The 26,748-nt window shown below is 38.0% G+C and overlaps 1 protein-coding gene across 2 annotated transcripts in view; it reads left to right on the forward strand.

Annotated features, from left to right (window-relative positions):
- The window catches only part of NEIL3 (nei like DNA glycosylase 3), a 58,065-nt gene that overhangs the window by 16,795 nt on the left and 14,522 nt on the right, over nucleotides 1-26,748 (forward strand). The window contains exons 3-6 of one of the 2 annotated variants that reach the window (XM_055276471.2): nucleotides 9,500-9,634; nucleotides 9,916-10,129; nucleotides 13,550-13,624; nucleotides 15,226-15,392. In XM_055276471.2, the coding sequence (XP_055132446.1) occupies nucleotides 9,500-9,634; nucleotides 9,916-10,129; nucleotides 13,550-13,624; nucleotides 15,226-15,392 (591 nt within the window). The remainder of the gene's footprint in view (nucleotides 1-9,499; nucleotides 9,635-9,915; nucleotides 10,130-13,549; nucleotides 13,625-15,225; nucleotides 15,393-26,748) is intronic. The other variant, XM_055276472.2, reaches the window with a different exon arrangement.

Raw genomic sequence — 26,748 nt, forward strand, 5'->3', positions numbered from 1 at the left:
ATTTTTTGTGTCTGTCCTTTCACCAGTAATACACTGTCTTAATTAAAGTAGCTTTAAAGTCAGTTTAAATTAAGTAGTGTCAGTCCTCTGACTTTATTCCTTTTTTTCTCAAAATGGATTTTTGTTATTTTAGTTATCTTTCTACGTTTTAGACTTAGCTTGTTGATTTCTTTTTTTTGTTTGTTTTTTTTTTTTTTTTTGAGATAGAGTCTTGCTCTATCCCCCAGGCTGGAGTGCAGTGGCACAATCTCGGCTCACTGCAAGCTCTGCCTCCCAGGTTCAAGCGATTCTTCTGCCTCAGCCTGCTGAGTAGCTGGGATTACAGGCACCTACCACCATGCGCAGCTAATTTTTTTTTGTATTTTTAGTAGAGATGGGGTTTCACCATGTTGGCCAGGCTGGTCTCGAACTCCTGACCTTGTGATCCGCCCACCTCGGCCTCCCAAAGTGCTGGGATTACAGGCGTGAGCCACCGCGCCCGGCCAGCTTGTTGATTTCTACAGAGTTCTTTCTGGCATTTTGATTGGCCTTGTGTTTGATCTATAAATCAATTAGGTGATAATTCACATGCTAACATTATTGTCTTCCACTCCATGAACACAATATATATTAATATGTATTTAGATCTTCCTTCATTTATCAGTATTTTGTAATTTTCAGTTCCAGACATATTTTATATTTGTAACTAAGTGGGTTTTTTTGGAGCTATTGTAAAGGGTACTTTTTAAAATTTGAATTTCTAATTGTTCATTTGCAGTGTATGGAAATACAATTTTTGTATGTATATTGACCTTGTATCCTGCAACCTTGCTGATATGATCTGGCTCTGTGTCCCCACCCAGATTTCATCTTGAATTGTAATTCCCACGTATCGAGGTGCGGGGGGGGCATGTAATCCCCATGTGTCAAGGAAAGGAGGCGATTGGATCATGGGGGCAGTTTCCCCCATGCTGTTCTTGTAATCGTGAGTGAGTTCTCACTAGATCTCATGGTTTTATACGGGGCTCTTCCCCCTTCTCTTTCTCTTCTCTCTCCTGCTGCCGTCTGAAGAAAGTCCTTGCTTCCCTTTCACCTTCTACCATGATTGTAAGTTTCCTGAGGCCTCCCAAACCATGTGGAACTGCCAGTCAATTAAGCCTCTTTCCTTTATAAATTATCCAGTCTCAGGGAAGTTCTTTACAGCAGTGTAAAAACAGACTAATACACTTGCTAAACTCATTATAGTTCTAGTCGCTTTTTCTTGTATACTTTTAGTATTTTCTATGTAGATGATCGTATCATCTGTGAATTAAAGCAGTTTTATTTTTCCTTTCTAATATGTATGCCTTTTTTTAAAAAAAAATTTACTTCAAGTTCTAGGATACATGTGCAGAACGTTCAGGTTTGTTACATAGGTATACATATACCATGGTGGTTTGCTGCACCTATCAACCTGTCATGTAGGTTTTAAGCCTCGCATGCATTAAGTGTTTGTCCTAATGCTCTCCCTCCCCTTGTCCCCCACACCCTATATGCCTTTTATTTCTTTTTCTTGTTCTGTTGCACTGGCCAGGACCCCCAGCATGATGTTGAGTAGTAGTGGTGAGAGCAAATAAGTTTGCCTTGTTGTCTGTGATACTAGCTTGCTTTTCTTTTATTAAATCAAAAAATTACCCTTTTATTTCTAATTCATTGAATTTTTCAAGTATTTTTTCTGCATTTATTGAGATCATCATATTGCCTTTCTTACTTCATTTGTTTATGTGTGGAATTCTATGTTGATTGATTTTTAAATTTCAAATGAGCCTTGCATTCCTGGAATATACTCCACTTTGTCATGATGGATTATCCTTTCTATATATTTCTGGATTCGATTTGTTAATATTTTATTGAGGAGTTTTGCATGTGTCTTCATAAGAGATATTGCACTATAGTGTTATTTTTCTGTTACTGCCTTTGTCTAATTTTGGTATTAGGGTAATGATGGCCTCCAACTGAGTTTTATCTGATATTCCAGAAACATTTGTGTAGATTTGTTATTGGTATAACATCAACTGGTCTGATGTATTTGGAGTTCCAGAAAGGAAAGAGAAAAAAACAAAACAGAAGACATTTTTAAAAGAAGTAATGGCCAAGAATTGTGCAGGATTAACAAAGCTATGGAACAAGGTGACATAATCTAACATTCTTGTAACTGTCATCCTAGAAGAAAGAAACAACAGAACAGAAGACGTCTTTGGATTTAAATGGCCAAGAATTTTCTAAACAAAACACAGATCCAAGAAGCTAAAAGAACCTCAAACCAAACCAAATGTCCCTCACACACACCTAGCCAATGTGCTAAAAACCAAAGATGAAGAGAAAGTGCTGGAAGCAGAGAAAAAGAAACATTACATATTAATACAAAGGAACAAAGCTAAGAAATACATTTACAGAAATTATATAAGACAGAAGACAACAGAGCAACGTTTGCTGAAAGAAAAACCTCTCAACTCAGAATTCTAAACCCATCTAAAATGTCTTATTAAAAATGAAGGTATAATAAAGACTTTTTTGAAAAAAAGAAGCTAAGAGAATGTAGTAGCAGGAGACCTGCAGTGCAAGAAAAGTTAAAGTCTGTCCAGCATAAGGGATATAATAACAGATAGAAATCTGAATCTACAGAAAGAAAAAACTGGGAATGGGAAATTTGGAAGTAAATATAAAAGATGTTTTTCTCTTATGTTCTATATCTAAAGCAAGCATAATAACAATTTATTGTGGACTTTATAACATATGTCAGAGTAAAATGCATTGCAACAATAGTACAAATAATGAGATAGGAAAATGATGGTACACTACTTTAATGTTGTTGCAATATACATTTTGCATATCATTTGAAGTTACACTGTGATACAAGTTATCTCAGTGATAACTTGTATCACAGTGTAAGATGTGTGTTATAAAACCTAGAGCAACTACTAAAAAAAATTCAAAAAGTGGTAAAAGTAATAAGCTGCTAATGGAGATAAAATAGAATTTTTAAAAATGCTCAATCCAAAAGAAGGCATTAAAAGATGAACAAAGAATAGATGGAACAAATAGAAAACAATAGTAATATAGTATATTTAAATCAAAGCATAAAAATAATCACATTAAAGGTAAATAATCTAACCGTCCCAATTATTTGGCAGAAATTAATTGAATAAAAAACACAACACCCAACTATAACGTGCCTATAAGAAAAATCACTTGAAATATAATGATGCAGGTTAAAATAAAAGGATGGAAACAAATACTATGGAAACACTTATCAAAAGAAAGCTGGAGTAGCTAGAATAAAATCAAAGTATATTTCAGATCAAGGAATATTACTGGGGGTAAAGAAGGACATTAAATAAAGATTAAGGGGTTAATTCATCAAGAACATATAGTAATCCTAATAGAAATTCCAAAGCTGTGAAGCAAGAACTGCTAGAATGGAAAGGGCAAAGAGAAACTAATATCGTTGAATAATTCAACAGTCTCTTGTCAGTAACTGATAGAACAAGTGGGCAAAAATCAGCAAGGATAAAAGACCTGAGCAACACTATCAACCACCTTGACCTAACTGACAAGTAGAGAACATTCCACCCAACAACACATGCTTTCCAAGTACACGTGGAACACTCAGCAAGATTGACCAGATTATGGACAGCAAAATGAGTCTTAACAAATTTAAAAATATTGATATCATGGAAGAATCCTCCCTGACTTCAACAGAATTAAACTAGAAATTATTGAGATACCTAGAAAAATCTTTTTTTTTTTTCTTTTTCAAATGGAGTCTTGCTCTGTCACCCAGACTGGAGTATAGTGGAGCGATCTCCACTCACCGCAGCCCCCATCTCGCGGGTTCAAGTGATTCTCCTGCCTCAGCTTCTTGAGTAGCTGGGATTACAGACGCCTGCTACCATGCCTGGCTAATTTTTATATTTTTAGTGGAGACAGCGTTTCACCATGTTGACCAGGCCGGTCTCGAACTCCTGACCTCAGGTCATCCACCCGCCTTGGCCTCCCAAAGTGCTGGGATTATAGGCGTGAGCCACTGCGCCCGGCTGAAAAATTTTAAGTATTTGGAAGTCAATGTGCTTCTAAACTCATGTGTCAAATATATCACAAAGGAAGTTACAACATATTTTGAATTGAATGAAAATGAAAATGCCAGATCAAAATTTGTAGGACACAGCTAAAGCAATGCTTGAGGGAATGTCCTAGCATTAAATGTTTATTATAAATGAATAAAATTCTGTAAGACTTAAGCTTGCATATAAAAAACTTGAAGAGTAAGAGCTAATTAAACCCAAAACAGACAGAAGGATGGAAATAATGAAGATAAGAACAGAAATCAATGGAATTTAAAAATGAAAGCAATAGAGAAAAAAAATCAATGAAGCAAATAATTGGTTCTTTGAAAAGCATAATAAAAATGAATGACACCAAAAATTGGTTCTTTCAAAAGTATAATAAAAATGATAAACTTTTAGCTCAATGCAGTCCAGTATAAACATGGGAGACATATATATAATTTAAAATCTTCCAATAGCCGCATTAACCAAAGCAAAAAGAAATCAATTTTAATAATGTATTTTATTAACCTATGCAAAATATTTCAAATATAAACAATATAAACAATTATTGATAAGCTATGTAACATTCTTTTTTTATACTAAGTCTTCAGAATCTGTGTATTTTGTAATTGGAGTACACATTAATTTGAACTAATAACATTTCCAGTGCTCACTTGCTACATGTGGGTAGTGGCTACCATTTTGGACAATACAGCTCACAAATAAACACTATGAGGAATGACAAAGGGAACATTACTGCAGATCCTCAAGTTGTTATTTCAATAGAAATAGGACACTATATATTACATAACAAATTTATGTCCATGAATTCAACAACTAAAATAAATGCACAGATGCCTTGAAAGACACAAATTATCAAAACATACTCTAGAAAAGTAAATAATATGAGTTATTTTCTATGTGTTTTAAATAAGTTGAGTTGATAGTTTAAAAACTCTCAAAAAAGAAAACTCCAGGCATATTTAAGGAACATGCTCTGTTCTATCTTTTTCATCCTTTTTTCTCTTTCTTAGGTTTGGATAATTTCTATTAATCAATATTCAGTTTCACTTATTCTTTCCTCTGCTCTGTGCAGTCTGCTGGTCTGCTCATTGAAGAAATGTCTTATCCCTGCTATCATGTATTTCTGTTTCTCTGCTGAAATATCACACCTGTTCATGTGCCTTTATACTAGATCTTTACATATGTTAAATCATTAACATATTAATAACTAATATATACTATCAAATTGGATTAAGAATCAATATTTTAAGTTTAAAATTAGTTTAACATTACTTTTAAATCACCTGTCTCATAGATATGACATCTGGTGCATCTTTGGGTCTGGCTCTGTTGACTGCTTTATCTCTTGATATCGTTATCTCTTGATACTTTTTTAATCTTTATGTGTATATATGTGTCTTATAATTTTTTTGAATCCTAGACATTGTCTATAGAAGACAAAAAGCTAAATCCCAGATACCATGTATAGACAAATAAGAGCTAAATTATATTTAAGCTCAGAAACAGTCATGCCTCTTCTATCAGTCATTAGTGTCAGGGATTGAGTGAGTCTAGTAAAGTACTTGACGTTGGTTTGAGTTTTGCTTTGTTTGGGTTGGCTTCAGTGCACCAACAACTTCAAAACCCCAGCTGCTACTGCTACTTTATGCCTTGTATGTGGTCGGGTTTGGCAGTGGATGGTTTCTCTGTGTTGCTGCTCAACTCTCAGCTTTCAGCACATCTTGCATATTCATGTCACAGAGAAAGTCCCTCCGTGTTCTTACCTCTCCACCATGTAGGCTGCTGTCACTTGTGACTCAGTGGGAGGCTCATGATGGAGATAGTGGGGATTTTTACTTCTGGACTAGCCTGAGACTTGGGCAGGCCTTTGTGTATGTAGAACCCAAGGTTGCAGTTTTCTTAGGGTTACTGTCCCTTGCCCTCCTATGGCAGCCAAACTCTGCCTTGCACCTGTGGGTGTACTTGGGTCAGAGAGCTTCCTACCTGTCTTCTAGTGGGAGCAGATTTCTCTTTGTATCATCACAGTATTTTGTGCCAAAGCCTATTTTCTGTTTCAGCTCTAGGGACAGACGGCTTTTGCTTCTACCTCACCCTCAACAGGCCAGAGTACCTTTGCCTGGGCTGGGTGGCCGAAGGGTTTCTGCTGCTCTCCTGTGGCAGACTGCTTATGGTTGTTATTCAGTATAAGACATATTGTTTGCGCAGAGGAAGTTTCCTGTTCCTCCCTCAAGGACAGATACGACCTTTGTTTCTACCTCTCCCTTGGCCCCAGCAGCTTAAAGACTTTTTAAGACTTGGACTTCATCTGAAAGAAGTGTTCAGGAAGCAGACAGAGTTTCATGAAGACAGGTGTCATGCCACCAAGAGCAGCTCTTTCAGGTCTCTTGCTGTCACTTACATCTTTCACATGGGCCCACGAGTGTGTATTCTCCTTGTGTCTGGGGCTCCGGGGATTCTAAACTGTCACACCAGCCCACATTCAGTATCTAAAAATTTGTTGAAAATTTTGCAGTTTTCTGCTTTCCCATTTTTATAGTAGCCTTCTCTTCCTCTTGTGCTCTGCCATAGGTGAAACAATTTGTGTATTCTGACTTTGCTTTCCATGGCGGGGCTTGTCACATTTTGGAATTTAGCTTACCTGGTTGCGTTGCAATCTCGTGTCTCTGATGGGCTTAAGAAAATGTAGATTTTGTAGATAATGTGATTTTTTTTCTCCTTGTTGGAGTGGTAGCTATGTTCACCTTCAGCCTTCTGTATCCTAAGTAGAAGCAGAACTCCTTTTTTTCCTTCAGCATTGTTAAAACCGTATCTTTTTACATTCTCTTTTTTTAAATTCCCAGCATAGGTTTTACAACTATTATATTCTACATTTTCCACTCTTTATTACCCTTAGGACACTTCTGACCACTTGAAAATTTTCATAGGCAGTTGCCTTATTTGCAAAATGTAGTTGTCATTAATGTGAAACTGTGACAGTACTGCTTTGTTTATGCTATTTGTGCTTGCTTAAGGATGTTCAGATTATTCTGACAGTGATAGCTTGGAGAATACGGCTGATTCTTAAAATAGGATCAGGGCTTATTTACTAGTTTCTTTAGGAAGATATTTCTAATGAGAGGAATTTTCTTACTATTAATTGAATTTTTAGTTTGGGCACATTTTCATATTAGAACTTGGTTGCAAGTGACAGAAGCCCAACTCAAGCAAGTTCAATAATTATTTATTATCTTTTGTTGACTTTGGCACCAAAAACTTTTTTAAAATTTAAAAAAGCATATGGAGTATCTTACAAAACCTGAAGAGAATACAGGCAGGCTTGAAGGAGAACTAAAGCAAGCAAAGGCTAAAAGCTATTAGGATTCTCTTCATTTCTTCACTCTGCTCCTCACCACAATCTTCTATAGTCTTCCTCTCTGCAGGGAGACCTTCCTTTGCTTTGCTGGTGCTCACATTGGGAATCATTCCCGTAGACACCTCTCATATTAGATCTCTTAATGCTAACAGGATCTCCTTGGGTCCTACATCTTTAAATTCATCAGAAAAATTGATGAATCCAGCTTGGATACTGATGGATCTAGCTTGGGACAGTTGTCCATTTCTGAATCAACTGTATCAAGGGCACAGGATCTGAGAAAACGACAGAGACCTGTTCAGGTTAAGCCTAATGCCCACCCTTGGACCAGGCAACTGTGGTTGGCAGGTAGACTTCTATTATGCAGAACGAATTGTCTCGGGTAACCTTCTGGGTTGGTAGAAGGAGCTTGAGATAGAAATAAGGATCTGATAAAAGTTTCCTAAACTAATTAATTATGAGACATCTTGAAAAGCAAATGAAACCCTAAAAATGTCTTTTCTTTACGTAGTATGGGCCTATGTCCTGGTTTAAAAAAACATCAGTATCAATTGTTGTCGCAGTATAGATGTTTACTGTGCCTCAAATATTTTCATGATAGTGATATATTTTTTGTAGTTTAAGATCAAAGGTACTTAGTAATAAACCCACGAGATGTGTTGGTTTATTGGGGCTCAATGATAATATCTAACTAATAAGACAAAATAGATAAAAATAAAATAAACATTTTGTGCACTTTTTTCCTAACAATGAATTGATTTATAAGACAGAGCCATACTTATCTGATCTAAGGTTCTTGCTGGGGCTACTCCTGCATTTGAATTTGAGATTTTTTATGTGGATGTGGTTTCATTATAGAAAGTGATTTAGAATCCACTTTATGAGCCATGCAGCTGAAAAGATTTCAGATATGATGGCTTGTGGGCATGACAGTTGTACACCTTTCACTGGGGTTGAACCTCCGTAAGCTAAATTATGGAGTACTTACAGGCACACATTTTTCCTGTCAAGAACTATGGGGCATGTAAAATGCATTTATGATTGATAGTAAGGCACACAGAGTTTAAAACCCACATTTTTAAAGTTAGACTGGTTAACCTTGTACAATACTATAACATGGTGCTCCGCAATTAGAAGCACAGAGCAGTAACATTTGCTGCCAAAAGAGCCATATTTATTAACTCAACAAAGCTATAAGGAAAAGAATTTGAAAGGCGGAACACAGTATTTCATCTTGAGAATCATTTTTGATCTTCATCATCAGAGGTCTTACAGTACTACTTTTTTAGAAAACTGGACATGCTAATCAATCCTATAAAATCTGAAGGGTTATGAATTTTTCATTACTGCATTGTGGCTTTCAAGTTAACCGTAAATATTTATAAATCTCCTCTTCCCAATACATATAAAGGTAAAAGAAAACGAAAAGAATTGAGGACAATAGCATTTTGACTTGTTCTCTCTTTTTTTTGATATGTAAGATTTTGCAAAAATAAAAAAAACTATTTCATTGCCTAGTGCAAAACAAGGGGGGAAAAGAGTGTCTTAAACCATAGATATTATTTTGCAATAGGTAATTATTTCCAATCCATTTTGGTTAGAAATAAGGAATTTGAATATTAGTGGCTTTGTGGAATTTATGAAAACACAAACTATAGGCAACTTAAACTTAGCCTTATCTCATCCCAAGCCTTTGAATCTAAGAAAATGCCAAGAGATGCTAGACTGTTCCATGAATAAAAGATACTTCATCTGACAAGAAAAGAGGAGCAGGGGTGTATTTTCTTGGGCTTATTGTTGGTACCTTATTATTTCTTTGAGAATTTATTTTACTTTTGAGTTGAAAAACTGATTGTCATGTCTTCTATCTTTATAAGGATACAAAGTCATGAGAGAAAAATATGTAATAATCTTCCTACTGGTTTCTGCCCTTTAAAAGTGTCTATCCTGACTAACATTTGTTTGCTTATAATCCAAAAAAAATGATAGTACAGGAAAAAAGCTTGATAAATGATATACTTTCTGCCACTCAAAAATGGGTTTGATCTTGTTTCAGGATTCATTTCGGAATGAAAGGCTCCATCATGATTAATCCACTTGAGTATAAATATAAAAATGGAGCTTCTCCTGTTTTGGAAGTGCAGCTCACCAAAGATTTGATTTGTTTCTTTGACTCATCAGTAGAACTCAGGTAAAAAAAATTAAATAAAAGTACTTACGCTGCAATACTGCAGAGCTTGGATTGGGATGTCACATATGTGACTAAAGAAACAAATAAATAGTTTGTAATTGATGAAACCTCATTTTAAAGAAGCCTTCAGATAATATAATTTGTAAGGTCTTTGTTGTTTGCATATATAACTCTTATACGCTGATTAACATAAAGTGCTTATAGCAAAGCTCATTTTAAATGACACTTTGTGAAATTATAACCAGACTTATGATTAATGTGTTTTATATTCCTTTCTATAGAAACTCAATGGAAAGCCAACAGAGAATAAGAATGATGAAAGAATTAGATGTATGTTCACCTGAATTTAGTTTCTTGAGAGCAGAAAGTGAACTTAAAAAACAGAAAGGCCGGATGCTAGGTGATGTGCTAATGGATCAGAACGTATTGCCTGGAGTAGGGAACATCATCAAAAATGAAGCTCTCTTTGACAGTGGTCTCCACCCAGCTGTTAAAGTAAGTTTTAAGTATTTTCTTAATTATCTGTTGATTTTTCAGTACTGTGAAGGAACCAACGTGGAAGCCGTAACTCTGCATTGCAGTAACACAGTCTCATCAGACTTCAGGTGTCCCGCTTCCCATCTCTACCCAGGTCAATTTCTTGGTGCAGCCGGCTCCGACCACCGCACTTACAGTTGCCTTGTGCACACTCTCCCACTCCACATTTCACTCTATCAGTCTTCCTTAACTTGCCCTGCTTTTTGTTCTCTCCATACCGGGTATCCCTTTCACACATAACATATTTACTTATTATACTGATTGTTTAAAAGCTGTCTCCTTCCGCTAGAACACTGTCTCAAAAGAAAACAAGGCTTTTGTTCACTGAAGTATCCCAACATCTAGAACATGGCCTGTGGTGTATGGTAGGCATTAGATATTAATATTTGTGGAATATGTGAATGAACTAACTCACAACTTATTTTCTCTCTCTGGCATAGTAAGTACGTTCTGCACATGCTCGTGTATTCCTGATTACAGCTGTTGGTGACATTAGAAGCTGCTGTTGTAGTGGAAGGATAGCAATGGAAGGCAGGCAGCAGGGACCAAGGACTAAGTGATCAGTGAGGAAATGAAAACAAAATGTAGAGCCCTTGTTCACATAGGCCGGAGTGAAGGGAAAGTATTGGCCTGCTAGCGGGGATTCCAGGACAAGACATGAGTTTGTTATTTTATTTTTTTCTTGTTCTACAACTGGAGAGACTTGAACTTATTTATATATTGCAAAAAAAAAAAAGTGGTTAAAGGGCAGAGGTTAAAATTGTAGAAAAGGGAATGGGGATGAATACAGCAATGTTCTAAGAGGGTGAGAGAGGTGAGAACCCTAACCCAGGTAGAATGCATACATTTTAGTTTCTAGGGAAGACCTCTACATTAGGGCTTTTATCAAGACTTGTTGCTACTAACTAAATTAATTTTTAGCTCTTTTAGCTGAATTATTTTTTTACATAATTGACTTTATTAACTAAATTATCTTTTACATAAACCCAGGTTATTTTTTCACTTTGTGTAGATAATTACTAGATAGTTTTAGTAATACCCAAATCAGTAGGAATGAAGCTTTAAAAGAAGCCAGTTAATGATAGGTCTAGATTAGATTCTGCTTTTTGATACTTGGAACAAGTGAGTTCAGTATGGAAATAATGAAACTGAACTTTAACAAGAGTGAGTTTTTTAAAAATCACTTAGACCTCTATGAAAGTTGTTTTTGAAAAAAAAAAGAACCCAGGGTATTGTTGTTATCTGTAATGCACTGAGAATTTACTTTTTATCTCTGCATCCAGCCATCCATCCATCTAGGAAAAGATCATTTACCCATAATGCCTGGGGGTTTAAAAATTAATGACATTGGCCAGGCACGGTGGTTCACGCCTGTAATCCCAGCACTTTGGGAGGCTGATGCAGGCAGATCACGAGGTCAAGAGGTTGAGACCATCCTGGCCAACAAGGTGAAACCCTGTCTCTACTAAAAATACAAAAATGAGCTGGGCGTGGTGGCACACGCCTGTAGTCCCAGCTACTCAAGAAGCTGAGGCAGGACAATCGCTTGAGCCTGGGAGGTGGAGGTTGCAGTGAGCAGAGATCACGCCACTGCACTCCAGCCTGGCAACAGAGTGAGACTCTGTCTCACAAAAAAAAAAAAAAAAAAAATTTCTGAAGTTTAGCTATTAGCTTCTTAAAAGCACGTGCACAATTACTGAAAAAGTACAGTTTAACCTTTCAAGATGTGACTTAATATAGTATGTAAGATATGGAAAGTAATAAATGTTTTGGATGTATGCAAGTTTTAAAGTTTAAGTGAACAACTGAAGAATATGTATAATACTTTCAGGATGATTATGTTGATTAGATTTTCACTTTTATAGTCACTGGTAAGTAATTTTCTTTGTACATGTATGTGTCTGTTTATATGCAGCTTCCTTCAGTATACACAGGGGATCAATTGCAGTACTCCTGCCTATACCAAATCCATGCACACTGAAGTCCTGCAGTTGGCCCTAGGGACACCGCTATACAAAAAGTCAGCCCTACACACATGCAGGCTTCACATCTCACAAATATTATATTTTTCATCCATGTTTGATTGAAAAAAATCTACATATAAGTGGACCTGCTCAGTTCAAACCTGTGTCGTTGAAGGGTCAGCTATACATGTAGATATTCACACACAGGCAACAAGCATGAGGCATCAGAGGGTTTCTTTTGGGATTGCCATTGACAGTACATGTGCCAAATAATAATTCTGCAAGGGTAACACTGAGATTTATGTTAGGCTGTGTCAAAAAAATTCTTCAGTAAGGTCTGTGTCTGAGCTCTTCCATGTGTTAATAAGTACTTTGATATTAATGCATGTATATAAATGCATATCTTTTTTAAAGCTTGATAGTGACCTTGGTGGTTATCTACTCCTGTGCCTATTTTCCCTTCCCTCCTTTCTGTTTTATATTGTTCTTCGTAATTTTTTTTTCAAGTCCAGCAAGACTTCTCAAGGTGTCTGATAGACAATGCTGAGACTTTGAAGATGTCTAATACACAATAAATATTCAATAATTGCTTGAATTTACCATTAAAATTTATAAATAGAAATCATATTTTGTCAGTAATATCAGTTCAAAATAAAACTACTGGTAATGGTACTAAATAGATCCATGAGAAATAGAGCTGTAGAAGATATGCATATATGACTGACTTTTGAACAACACAGGAATTGGGGTGCTAACCCCCCCCACTGAAAATCTATATGCAATTTTTGACTCTTCAAAAACATAACTACTAATAGCCTACTGTTGATCAGAAGCCTTACTGATAAGATAGTTCACACATATTCTGTATGTTTTATGTGTTACATATGTATTATTACAATAAAGTAAGCTTGAGAAAAGAAATTGTTATTAAGAATATTGTAAGAGCCAGGTGTGGTGGTCTGCGCCTGCAGTCCCAGCTACTTGGGAGACTGAGGCGGAAGGATGGCTGAGCCCAGGAGTTTGAAGCTGCAGTGAGTTATGATGATGCCGCTGCACTCCAGCCTGTGCAATAGGTGAGACCCTATCTCTAAAAAAACAGAAGAATATCATAAGGATTATATTTACTATTCATTAAGTGGAAGTCAGTCATCATAAAGATCTTCCTCCTCATCATCATTACATTGAATAGATTGGGGAGGAAGAGGAGGGGTTGGTCTTGCTTTCTCAGGGATGGCAGAGGCGCAAAAAAATCTGCGTGTAAGTGGACCCTCCCAATTCAAACCCATGTTGTTCAAAGGTCAACTGTATTCAAAATCTGTTTACAGTTCTCTTTCACAGAATTGGCAAGGCGTATTATTTCTTACGGTAAGGAGCAAGTCATGAAACTAGGCTCTGCTGTTTTTTCCACTTTAAGGTTTTTCAATTAACAGATGAACAGACCCATCACCTTGTGAAAATGATACGTGATTTCAGCATTCTCTTTTACAGGGTAAGAGCACAATTTTTCAACTACGTAAAATGTAAAATGTCAGTAGTTTCCTTTTGGATTGCACCAAAAGATGTGAAAGCTGTATATAGCCATCTAGTGGAAAGAGCATGGAGGTGCATTAGAGAGAGTGACATTATGTGGGTGTAATTAACATCTTGAAATTCTAGGTCATAGGTCAGTTCAAACTCGTCTAACTATAATCATATTCAATTATCTTTATACCAAGTTGGGAGCAGCCATGTTGGCATTTCACAGACTCTTTTTCTAATTTTGGATAAATAAAATGTAGAAAGTCTAGGGAGGCTGACCTACAGTAACACTTTCAGATAACCTTAGTTCCATCAGGCTTTGCCACTGACTATAGACCTTGGTTCAGTCAAGCTTTGCCACTTACTACTGTCTGTGTGGTTTAGATTATTTGGATAACTTTATTTAAGTTCAGTTTCTTCATCTGTAAAATGGGATAATAATGTTTCTCTGTCTACCACAGTTTTGAGAATGAAGTACTTGCTAACTCGTAAATGTGGAAAGTTATATACTATATGCATATATAGAATTCAATAAACACATCTTTTAAACAAAGTATTGCAAATATGTCCTTTCTTCACAGTCCATTTTCTGTATCCAAAATTTTCATTTTTACTATGTTCAGAAGGCAGGTATTGTAGTATTCTTTATTAATTGGCCTAAAATGTAAATGAACCTCTTGCTCTGCAGATCTGTCTTGAGTAACTGTGGCTATGTTTAAATTGCATTTGCTTACTTCTTCCTCCAGAAAAAGATGACCATAGAAAACTGCCCATTTCCACCGAGATTAAATTAATATAAATTGTGTAATTTTCAGCTCATACATGGTGAGCCATATTTCTGGGCTTTTAAATTTTCACAGTGCTGATGGAAACTCAAGATATTTTCTTTGTAGGAACCTTAAATATTTGTGAGTGGAATAAAACTGACAAAACATATCAAAATATCTTTTGAAGTAGAATTTATACCAAAATGGAATATATTCTCTGCTAGGATGGTATTTGAATGTTTATTTTCTTTCTTTCTTTTTTTTTTTTTGTGAATCTCTAAGGTTAAAAAAGAAAAAAATTGTCCTTTTTCAGATCAACAAAGAAAATGCTCTTATTAAATTTTTTCCCCTAGAAGTAAGTTTTTTGGTTGTTGAAACTGAGTGAGCAGTTTCGTCTTCTAAAAATAATCATATTTCAAGCTAATCTAGCCTTTTTCTTTTAACTATATAATTATGGTTAATTAAACCTTAAAAGCATAAAAGACATTTTTAAATATAGAACTTTTACATGTCATTTAGATAAGAGGATAAAGCTATGCAAAGAGCAATTTCGAATACTAATGTCATTAAATAATGACTTATTTCACACAAATTTTATTTGACAAATATTACCAAATCTTATCAATACCTTTTTCTCTGATGAAAGAAAAGATTATATTGACATATGTACAAACATACGTAAATTTTTAACAGATGATTTTCAGAGATGACTTTCGAGAATGTGTCTTTGGCTCCTTGGCCGCACTGTTTTGTGGATAACAGAATTTTTTTTTTTTTTTTTTTTTTTTTTTTTTTTTTTTTTTAGTGCCGTAAAGCAGGACTTGCTCTCTCTAAACACTATAAGGTTTACAAGCGTCCTAATTGTGGTCAGTGCCACTGCAGAATAACTGTGTGCCGCTTTGGGGACAATAACAGAATGACATATTTCTGTCCTCACTGTCAAAAAGAAAATCCTCAACATGTTGACGTATGGTAAGATATCTAATTTAAAGGGATACCATTCGCCCTAACCATCTAACTAAAAGGCTAATAATAAGAGAATATAACTGAATAACTGTCAGGCTATTCAGAAGAGAACGTAACTCAAAAGTATTCTAGTCCTTGGAAGGAAATAGTAAATAATGTCACCAAAGAACCCGAAGGAGCCAAAGGTGATTTATGGACCAGTTCTGAATTTAGGTAGAAAATCTCTGGCTCAGGGAATAATATCTAGCCTTTACCTTTAACCTAGTTTGTAAAGTGAGTACCAGGAGATGTCAATAATTGGAAAAAATGCAGCTACCTTCAAAAGTCTCTGCTTCACCTAGAAATAATATTCTAAAACATGAGCAAGATCTTTTTACAGATTGTATGTGTTGTTGGTGAAATAATAGACCACTTACTAAACTCACGTGTGGTGGTTCTGCCAGTTGCTGAGTATGTCTCTTCCAATGATGCATTATTCCAGAACTGGAGAAGTAACCGCAGGATAGGTTTGAGGACTTACTGTGAGAGGTATTTGGGCTAAAACTCCATTGATCACCTGACCTGACTGGTGGTGGATCACAGTGATATTTTTGTCTCCTGGAATTAGTGTCAGTTCAGAGCCAGTGTCCAATAATCCTTAAAAAGTCTGATTATTTTCTTTTCCCTAATATACAGTTACCTTGGTAACAGGCCATGGGACCTTTTGGGGAAATCTAAGAGAAAGATTATGCAGTATAAAGCAGCTGCATAGCAGTATATGTGATTATAAATCAGTAGTACCAGTATGACATGAAGCACATAAAACGCTGCACAGGTTCAGGGATATTAGAGGTTTCCATGTGCAGGAAGGTTGGGAAGATCTCAAAGAAAGCGTCATTTGAATGGAGCTCCTTGTTCCACTGTTTCTCCCCTTCTCCCTACTGTACTTGACTAGACTTAAAAAAAAGTATCATTTGAGATTTACTTTAAAAAGTAGAATTTTGATTAAATGATAAACAGTATTTAATTGGAAAAAAGCATGGCCACAAACCTGGAATCATTAATAAACATGGCATGGTGGAGGGATGATGAGAATACTGACCAACCCCAACAGAGGCTCCACGTTGTGGAATAGTAAAAGCTAGTTTTACAAGGGAGGATGGGATCAAATGGTGGGGGTCATTAGTAGTTTGGGGAATGGTTAAGGTCTTTCCTAAATTAGCACATTAAGGACTTTTAGTTGATTGTAGCATAGTTAACACGGAAAACGAAGAGGCTGAAAATGCCTGTAAAGAAGCTGGTGCAGAGTAATGGTGCAAGCGATGGTTACCAGCCTGGGGTCAAGACACTGGACATGGTACCCTAGTAAAACTTTTTAAAAGTTAACAAGGACTGTGGCAGATTTGATAGGTAAGATAATGCAGAAGGTTTCAGGACCAAATAATAAAAATGTTCACATTGTGGGTCTGGGAAAATTGGGATGCAGCAGTGAAGATGCCATATGTGTTAGATACGTGAAAGAACCGTGGAATATCCAGGAAGACACGTCTTAGGGGCTGCGATCCAGGATGAGACAGGCTGTCGGCACAGTGCTGTTCATTGAAGCATTCCAACTTCTCAGTTCAGTAAGAATGAAAAAGGAAATGAGCCAAGGTCTGAGCTTCAGCAAATACCTATAACTACAAAGTGGGCAGGAAAGAAAAAGCAAAGGAAACAAAACCATAGGATTGGACATAGGAAGAGACTCAGGGCACTACTCGGCTGTGGGAAACCCGGGAGGTGGGAAGGGCCGTCATGTCTGTAGAGCTTGGGGGCAGGGGAGGGAGCTGGCGTGCAGAGGAAGTCCCAGCTTAAGTCTTCATAAATAGGTCGAGAGCTGCATGCTTTTTTCTTTGTGCGTTTCATTTTCTGCATCACTCTTGTTCTCCAGTACTTTTCTCTACGCCACTCTATATCTTCTTCCACTCAGCTGCTTCACCCCATGTTACTATCATAGACATCTGAAATACATTTAGATAATTACATATATATAAAATACACACTTATGTTTTTTAATTTTTTATGAACATTCATAATTTTTTTATGAACAAGAACTTTCATAGTTTTTTATGATCAGGAACTTTTTTATAATATAGGTATACATTTATTTGACTAAGTAACTAGATACTGCGTTGAACACAGTAGCTGGCAGATAGAAGACCTTCAATATATATTTGTCTACTAAATAAATGATTAATGTTCGATATTGGTTTTCTATGAATTGATATTTTCTGAGATTAAAAAATTATCAAATAAATATGTTATTTATCATATAAATAGTTGTCAATGTCAAAGGTTTTTTTGAAACTAGATTTCAAAGACCCCACAGTTCCCCAAAAGAGACCTATGAGTTAGGGAAGGCTGTGCTGAAAATGTTCTGGGGCTTGTAATCCCTCTTACCTCCCAACCTGATTCTGTTTTCTACACTGGCAGTTAGCTTAAGACTTTGTTTGGAAAACCAACTATACCCTGCGAAATAAATGTTTACATATTTTAAAAAGCTTGAAAACCAGGGTGATTTGCCCTGTTCTTAGATTTTTCTATGAATAAGTACATCCCATTTATTTTCTGGATGAGTATTTGAACCTTTTTTATGTTGATTAAATTTTCTCATTTTAATGAAAAGTCATTTCAAGTTAAGTTGAAAAAGTCTGAAAAGGCCACTACCAGTTATCTAAGTCCTCCTGTTTCTTCTCTCGCTGAAAGCTTACTGAATTCATGAAGTCCTCCCCCAATTTTCCAGTTTCTACTGATCACATCACTGATTGTTATTGTTGGTTCTTTTTTTTTTTTTTTCGAGTTGGAGTCTTGGAGTCTCACTCTCATCACCCAGGCTGGAGTACAGTGGTGTGATCTCGGCTCACTGCAACTTACGTCTCCTGGGTTCAAGTGATTCTCCTACTTCAGCCTCCCGAGTAGCTGGGATTACAGGCACCCACCACCATGCCCGGCTAATTTTTGTATTTTTAGTAGAGACGGGGTTTCGCCATGTTGGCCAGGCTGGTCTCAAACTCCTGAGCTCAAGTGATCCGCCTGCCTTGGCCTCCCAAAGTGCTAGGATTACAGGTGTGAGCCACCGTGTCCGGCTTATTGTTGGTTCTTAATTATTTGCTAGCTAATATAATTGATGTATGTGAGTATTATTTCCTTTAAAGAAAACAGAGGAGGTAGTCTTTACCTTTCATTAGGGACTTTAAATTTGTTTAATTGTTATTTACTTTATTAGGGTCTACTATACGCCAGGTACTTGGAATACAAAGACAAAATAGAACACAGCCTCTCAAAGTGCTCAAGGGCTAATGTGGGAAGTAAATGGTAAATAGATAAAGCACCGTAATGGAAGTGTTGTAAAGGGACGTGTTTATCCTAATGGCAATGGAAGTATGGAAGAAGAAACCCTTAAGTCTACCTGGGAAGGACAAGGAAGTCTTTCTGAAAGAGGCAGTCTTTGAGCTTAGTGTAGAAAGAAATAGGAATTCATCAAAGACAAGAGGTAGGAAAAGGATTTTCTGAAAGACAAAACAACACATGGGAAAGTATACAGGGAGAACATTTGGAAAGCTGCACACAGGGAAGACATTTTGTTCCTTCATGAGCACATATTCAGGTCGCTAAAAACCATCTACTTTGGAAATGTGGCTGTAGTTGGTTGCCAGCCAATGAGAATTTAGTGCTGTCTGCAAACCAACTCTTTTTTTTTTTTTTTTTATACTTTAAGTTTTAGGGTACATGTGCACAACGTGCAGGTTTGTTACATATGTATACATGAGATGTTACATATGTATACGTAGAGATGGAGTTTCCCATGATGGCCAGGATGGTCTCGATCTCTTGACCTCATGATCCATCCACCTCGGCCTCCCAAAGTGCTGGGATTACAGGCGTGAGCCACCACGCCCGGCTTTTTTTTTTTTTTTTTTTTTTTTTTTTTTTTTGAGACAGAGTCTGAATGTATCACCCAGGCTGGAGTGCAGTGGCGCTATCTCGGCTCACTACAACTTCCACTTCCTAGGTTCAAATGATTCTCCTGTCTCAGCCTCCCAGGTAGCTGGAATCACAGGCGCATGCTACCACGCCTGCTAATTTTTGGTATTTTCAGTAGAGACAGCGTTTCACTATGTTGGCCAGGCTGGTCTGGAACTCCTTACCTCAGGTAATCCATCCACCTTGACCTCCCAAAGTGATGGGATTATAGGCATGAGCCACCACACCCAGCCAAGTTTTTTCCTAAAAAGATCTCCTCCCACTGGAATATAGTTATCTACAAATATTCAATAAATATAGGCTTAATGAACAAATTTTGCCCCTACATATCTATTACAACTGCTGTCTTGAAAATCACCTATTTCCCAGAGGTCTTAAATAGGCTTCTTCAAGCTTCACCCTCTCTAACTCAATTGAATTATTTTTAAATTTTTAAAATTGTAATCTTTTTAAAGATAGGAGTGCAGTGGAGTGATTATAGCTCACTGTGATCTCGAAGTCCTGGGCTCAGGTGACCCTCCTGCCTCAGCCTCCCAAGTAGCTGGGACAACAGGCATGCACCATCATGCTTGGCTAATTTTTTATTTTTATTTTAGAGATGGAGTCTTGTTATGTTGCCCAGGCTGGTTTTGAACTCCTGGCCTCCAGCAATCCTCCTGCCTCAGCTGTCCAGAGTGTTGGAACTACAGGTGTAAGCCACTGTGCCAGCCAACTCAGTTGAATTTAATTCTCTCCATCACTTCCCATCTTTGTTCCTATAGCACTGTTTCTTCTACCTCTCTTTCATGGGCTCCTTTTCTTTTGATCATCAAAGTTAAGGCAACAGCAAGGCTCACCATTGGACCTTTCTGCCTCTCCTCCGTGCATTCCCTGTGATTGCAAATACTACCAGATTCAGCTATCATCTCAGATCATTTCTGGTAAAGTTCTTTAGGTTATGTGTCAAGAAATTACGGTTCTTGGGCCAGGTATGGTGGCTCACAACTGTAATCCCAGCACTTTAAAAGGCTGAGAGGGAGGTTCACGAGGTCAAGAGATTGAGACCAGCCTGGCCAACATGGGAAACCCCATCTCTACGAAAAATACAAGAATTAGCTGGGCATGGTGGCGTGTGCCTGTAGTAGTCCCAGCTACTTGGGAGACTGAGGCAGGATAATTGCTTGAACCTAGGAGGTGGAGGTTGCAGTGAGCCGAGATCGCACCAATGCACTCCACCCTGGGCAACAGAGCGAGACTCCGTCTCAAAAGAAAAAGAAAAAAACCTATCTATACATACATGTATAAGACATGAGGCAATGATAAGTGGTGATTAGTGTTCTCAAGAACATCAGCCACAGTAGTGGATAGTGACAGAGACGGCTCATTTTTGATAGGGTGGCAGATAAGTCCGTGGGGAGGACTTTGTTCAAAAGATCTGATGACTTGTAACAATCTGAGGGTGGGGGGAAAATTTCAAAGAAGGTGGCCCAGAAAAGCATAAAGCCTCTGAGTTGTTCAAGGAAGAGAAAGAAGGCATGTATGACTGAACCAAGCAGAGGGAATGAGAGACAGAGGGAGCCTCTCTGCTTGGGAGGGACCAAGGAGCATGCAGAGTCGGCTTGGCCAAGGAAAGATTCTGAGCAGAATGGGGAGCCTTTGGGGGGTTTTGAATGGGCGTGAAATAACTGACTTAATGTTTGAAAAGCTTAATCGCTGTGGCGACTCTTGCCCTACTTTGAGCTGGGAAGCCACTGGGAGATTTTGAGCAGGAGGGCAGCATGAACTGACTTGGGTTTTCTGAGGATGATTTGGGCTGCTGTGTGGAATAGTGACTGTCATGGAACCAGAGTGAAGCGGCAGCATCGGGGGCTCTCAACAGTAGTGCAGGTGGTAAATGCTGGTGACAGGGAAGAGAGAGGAGGTGGTGGGAAAAAAAGGTTGAATTTAGGATAATTTTGGAAGTTGAGGTAGGGTTAAGGCCAGAAATTTATATAATTTAGGGGGCCTTATTTATGAAAAACAATAAAAAATTATGACTACAACGTTAGGTCCTAATGTGAATATTTAGAATAAGAAAGCACAACAAATTATATTTTTTAAACACCACAAACATCAGAAAAATGAGATATTATTAGTTCACTGCCTGACACAGCTGTGTAATTGTGTTCCTTCATGCTTTTGGCTGCAAACTCTTTGATTGCCTTTTCATATGACCACCAACAGTATCATTACATCTTTTATTATGACTAGATGAGAAAACTTTTAGCTTCACAATTGGCTGTTGAGAGTGACACATCTCTAGCTTCCTCTATCTTTTCTTTAAGCAGTACTTCTTCTCTGTAAGGAAACCCTGAGAGCAGTGCCTCTCAAACTTCAGTGTGTACCAGCATTTTCTGAAGGGCTTGTGAAAACACAGATTGCCGGGCCCCACCCCCAGAGCTGGGGATTCAGTGGGTCTGAGGAGGGGCCTGAGAATCTGCATGTCTAACACATTCCCACATGATGCCCATGCTGCTGGCCTGAGGACTTGACTTTGAGAACCCCAGCCCTTTGATCTTCCTCAGGTGCCTCAGGTTCCCCCCCTCTACCTGGTTGTTTCTGAGTTAGGGTGGGTAGTATAGGGGTAGAGTGGCCTGGCAGCCTGGATCACGGTGGCCTGTGAGCACGGAATGATGCAGTATCTCTTGTTCAGGTCCTTCCCCTCAAGCTTCAGGGCAGAGCCCTCCTGCTCCTTGGGGTCACCAGGGCAATATTTTCCCTGGGCACTGAGCAGATGTGAGGTGATGCTGGCAGCACCCAGGCCCCAGGACTACCGCTGCCTGCAATCCTGAGCCCCCAGCGTGTGGTTGAGTTACAGCTCCCATTCTCCATGCTGCCCACCCCAGTCCACAGAGGACACATCAAGCCATGGAAAGTTAAACTTCTTTTGCTTCATGTAAATTTGCATCTGCAGATCCCACAGGATTTGCTGATGGACTGGAAGTGGAATGTGAGGAAAGGAAGTGTTAAGAATGACTTCTAGGTCTGGGCCTGATGAATTGAGTGATGTTGATGCCATTTCCTGACATGAGATAGAATAGTAGAATTCCAGATTGGTGGATCATGAATTTTTTTTTATTGTTGGCACTTTGTGTTAACTCATTTAATTTTCGCTTCTATCATTGCGCTTATTATTGTTATCGGTGTGTGATGTTCCCCTTCCTGTGTCCATGTGTTCTCACTGTTCAGTTCCCACCTATGAGTGAGAACATGCGGTGTTTGGTTTTTTGTCCTTGCGATAGTTTGCTGAGAATGATGGTTTCCAGCTTCATCCATGTCCCTACAAAGGACATGAACTCATCATTTTTTATGGCTGCATAGTATTCCATGGTGTATATGTGCCACATTTTCTTAATCCAATCTATAATTGTTAGACATTTGGGATGGTTCCAAGTCTTTGCTATTGTGAATAGTGCCCCAATAAACATACGTGTGCATGTGTCTTTATAGCAGCATGCTTTATAATCCTTTGGGTATATACCCAGTAATGGGATGGCTGGGTCAAATGGTATTTCTAGTTTTAGATCTCTGAGGAATCGCCACACTGACTTCCACAATGGTTGAACTAGTTTACAGTCCCACCAACAGTGTAAAAGTGTTCCTATTTCTCCACATCCTCTCCAGCACCTGTTGTTTCCTGACTTTTTAATGATCGCCATTCTAACTGGTGTGAGATGGTATCTCATTGTGGTTTTGATTTGCATTTCTCTGATGGCCAGTGATGATGAGCATTGTTTCATGTGTTTTTTGACTGCATGAATGTCTACTTTTGAGAAGTGTCTGTTCATATCCTTTACCCACTTTTTGATGGGGTTGTTTTTTTCTTGTAAATTTGTTGGAGTTCATTGTGGATTCTGGATATTAGCCCTTTGTCAGATGAGCAGATTGCAAAAATTTTCTCCCATTCTGTAGGTTGCCTGTTCACAATGATGGCAGTTTCTTTTGCTGAGCAGAAGCTCTTTAGTTTAATTAGATCCCATTTGTCAATTTTGGCTTTTGTTGCCATTGCTTTTGGTGTTTTAGACATGAAGTCCTTGCCCACACCTATGTCTTGAATGGTATTGCCTAGGTTTCCATCTAGGGTTTTTATGGTTTTAGGTCTAACATTTAAGTCTTTAATCCATCTTGACTTAATTTTTGTATAAGGTGTAAGGAAGGGATCCAGTTTCAGCTTTCTACATATGCCTAGCCAGTTTTCCCAGCACCATTTATTAAATAGGGAATCCTTTCCCCATTTCTTGTTTTTGCCATGTTTGTCAAAGATCAGATAGTTGTAGATATGCGGCATTATTTCTGCGGGCTCTGTTCTGTTCCATTGGTCTATATCTCTGTTTTGGTACCAGTACCATGCTGTTTTGGTTACTGTAGCCTTGTAGTATAGTTTGAAGTCAGGTAGCGTGATGCCTCCAGTTTTGTTCTTTGGACTTAGGATTGACTTGGCAATGCGGGCTCTTTTTTGGTTCCATATGAACTTTAAAGTAGTTTTTTCCAATTCTGTGAAGAAAGTCATTGGTAGCTTGATGGGGATGGCATTGAATCTATAAATTACCTTGTCCAGTATGGCCATTTTCACGATATTGATTCTTCCTACCCATGAGCATGGAATGTTCTTCCATTTGTTTGTATCCTCTTTTATTTCATTGAGCAGTGGTTTGTAGTTCTCCTTGAAGAGGTCCTTCACATCCCTTGTAAGTTGGATTCCTAGGTATTTTATTCTCTTTGAAGCAATTGTGAATGGGAGTTCACTCATGATTTGGCTCTCTGTTTGTCTATTATTGGTGTAAAAGAATGATTGTGATTTTTGTACATTGATTTTGTATCCTGAGACTTTGCTGAAGTTGCCTATCAGCTTAAGGAGATTTTGGGCTGAGATGATGGGGTTTTCTAGATATACAATCATGTCATCTGCAAACAGGGACAATTTGACTTCCTCTTTTCCTAATTGAATACCCTTTATTTCCTTCTCCTGCCTGATTGCCCTGGTCAGAACTTCCAACACTATGTTGAATAGGAGCGGTGAGAGAGGGCATCCCTGTCTTGTGCCAGTTTTCAAAGGGAATGCTTCCAGTTTTTGCCCATTCAGTGTGATATTGGCTGTGGGTTTGTCATAGATAGCTCTTATTATTTTGAGATACATCCCATCAATACCTAATTTATTAAGAGTTTTTAGCATGAAGAGTTGTTGAATTTTATCAAAGGCCTTTCCTGCATCTATTGAGATAATCATGTGGTTTTTGTCTTTGGTTCTGTTTATATGCTGGATTATGTTTATTGATTTACATATGTTGAACCAGCCTTGCATCCCAGGATGAACCCCACTTGATCATGGTGGATAAGCTTTTTGTTGTGTTGCTGGATTCGGTTTGCCAGTATTTTATTGAGGATTTTTGCATCGATGTTCATCAGAGATATTGGTCTAAAATTCTCTTTTTTTTGTTGTGTCTCTGCCATGCTTTGGTATCAGGTTGATACTGGCCTCATAAAATGAGTTGGGGAGGATTCCCTCTTTTTCTATTGATTGGAATAGTTTCAGAAGGAATGGTACCAGCTCCTCCTTGTACCTCTGGTAGAGTTCGGCTGTGAATCCATCTGGTCCTGGACTTTTTTTGGTTGGTAAGCTATTAATTATTGCCTCAATTTCAGAACCTGTTATTGGTCTATTCAGACATTCAACTTCTTCCTGGTTTAGTCTTGGGAGGGTGTATGTGTCGAGGAATTTATCCATTTCTTCTAGATTTTCTAGTTTATTTGCGTAGAGATGTTTATAGTATTCTCTGATGGTAGTTTGTATTTCTGTAGCATGGGTGGTGATATCCCCTTTATCATTTTTTATTGCATCTATTTGATTCTTCTCTCTTTTCTTCTTTATTAGTCTTGCTAGCTGTCTATCAATTTTGTTGATCTTTTCCTAAAACCAGCTCCTGGATTCATTGATTTTTTTGAAGGGTTTTTTGTGTCTCTATTTCCTTCAGTTCTGCTCTGATCTTAGTTATTTCTTGCCTTCTGCTAGCTTTAGAATGTATTTGCTCTTTCTTCTCTAGTTCTTTTAATTGTGATGTTAGGGTGTCAATTTTAGATCTTTCCTGCTTTCTTTTGTGGGCATTTAGTGCTATAAATTTCCCTCTACACACTGCCTTAAATGTGTCCCAGAGATTCTGGTATGTTGTGTCTTTGTTCTCATTGGTTTCAAAGAACATCTTTATTTCTGCCTTCATTTCGTTTTGTACCCAGTAGTCATTCAGGAGCAGGTTGTTCAGTTTCCATGTAGTTGAGCGGTTTTGAGAGAGTTTCTTAATCCTGAGTTCTAGTTTGATTGCACTGTGGTCTGAGAGACAGTTTGTTATAATTTCTGTTGTTTCACATTTGCTGAGGAGTGCTTTTCTTCCAACTATGTGGTCAGTTTTGGAATAGGTGTGGTGTGGTGCTGAAAAGAATGTATATTCTGTTGATTTGGGGTGGAGAGTTCTGTAGATGTCTATTAGGTCTGCTTGGTGCAGAGCTGAGTTCAATTCCTGGATATCCTTGTTAACTTTCTGTCTCGTTGATCTGTCTAATGTTGACAGTGGGGTGTTAAAGTCTCCCATTATTATTGTGTGGGAGTCTGAGTCTCTTTGTGGGTCTCTAAGGACTTGCTTTATGAATCTGGGTGCTCCTGTATTGGGTGCATATATATTTAGGATAGTCAGCTCTTCTTGTTGAATTGATCCCTTTACCATTATGTAATGGCCTTCTTTGTCTCTTTTGATCTTTGTTGGTTTAAAGTCTGTTTTATCAGAGATTAGGATTGCAACCCCTGCCTTTTTTTGTTTTCCATTTGCTTGGTAGATCTTCCTCCATTCCTTTATTTTGAGCTTATGTGTGTCTCTGCACGTGAGATGGGTTCCCTGAATACAGCACACTGATGGGTCTTGACTCTTTTTTTTTTTTTTTTTTTTTTTTTTTGAGATGGAGTCTTGCTCTGTCGCCCAGGCTGGAGTGCAGTGGCGCGATCTCGGCTCACTGCAAGCTCCGCCTCCCGGGTTCACGCCATTCTCCTACCTCAGCCTCCCGAGTAGCTGGGACTACAGGCGCCCACCACCACGCCCGGCTAATTTTTTTTTTTGTATTTTTAGTAGAGACGAGGTTTCACTGTGTTAGCCAGGATGGTCTCGATCTCCTGACCTCGTGATCCGCCCGCCTCGGCCTCCCAAAGTGCTGGGATTACAGGCGTGAGCCACCGCGCCCGGCCGGGTCTTGACTCTTTATGCAATTTGCCAGTCTGTGTCTTTTAATTGGAGCATTTAGCCCATTTACATTTAAGGTTAATATTGTTATCTGTGAATTTGATCCTGTCATTATGATG

The sequence above is a fragment of the Symphalangus syndactylus genome, chromosome 4 (genome assembly GCF_028878055.3).
Source record: "Symphalangus syndactylus isolate Jambi chromosome 4, NHGRI_mSymSyn1-v2.1_pri, whole genome shotgun sequence".
NCBI classification, from domain to species: Eukaryota; Metazoa; Chordata; class Mammalia; order Primates; family Hylobatidae; genus Symphalangus; species Symphalangus syndactylus.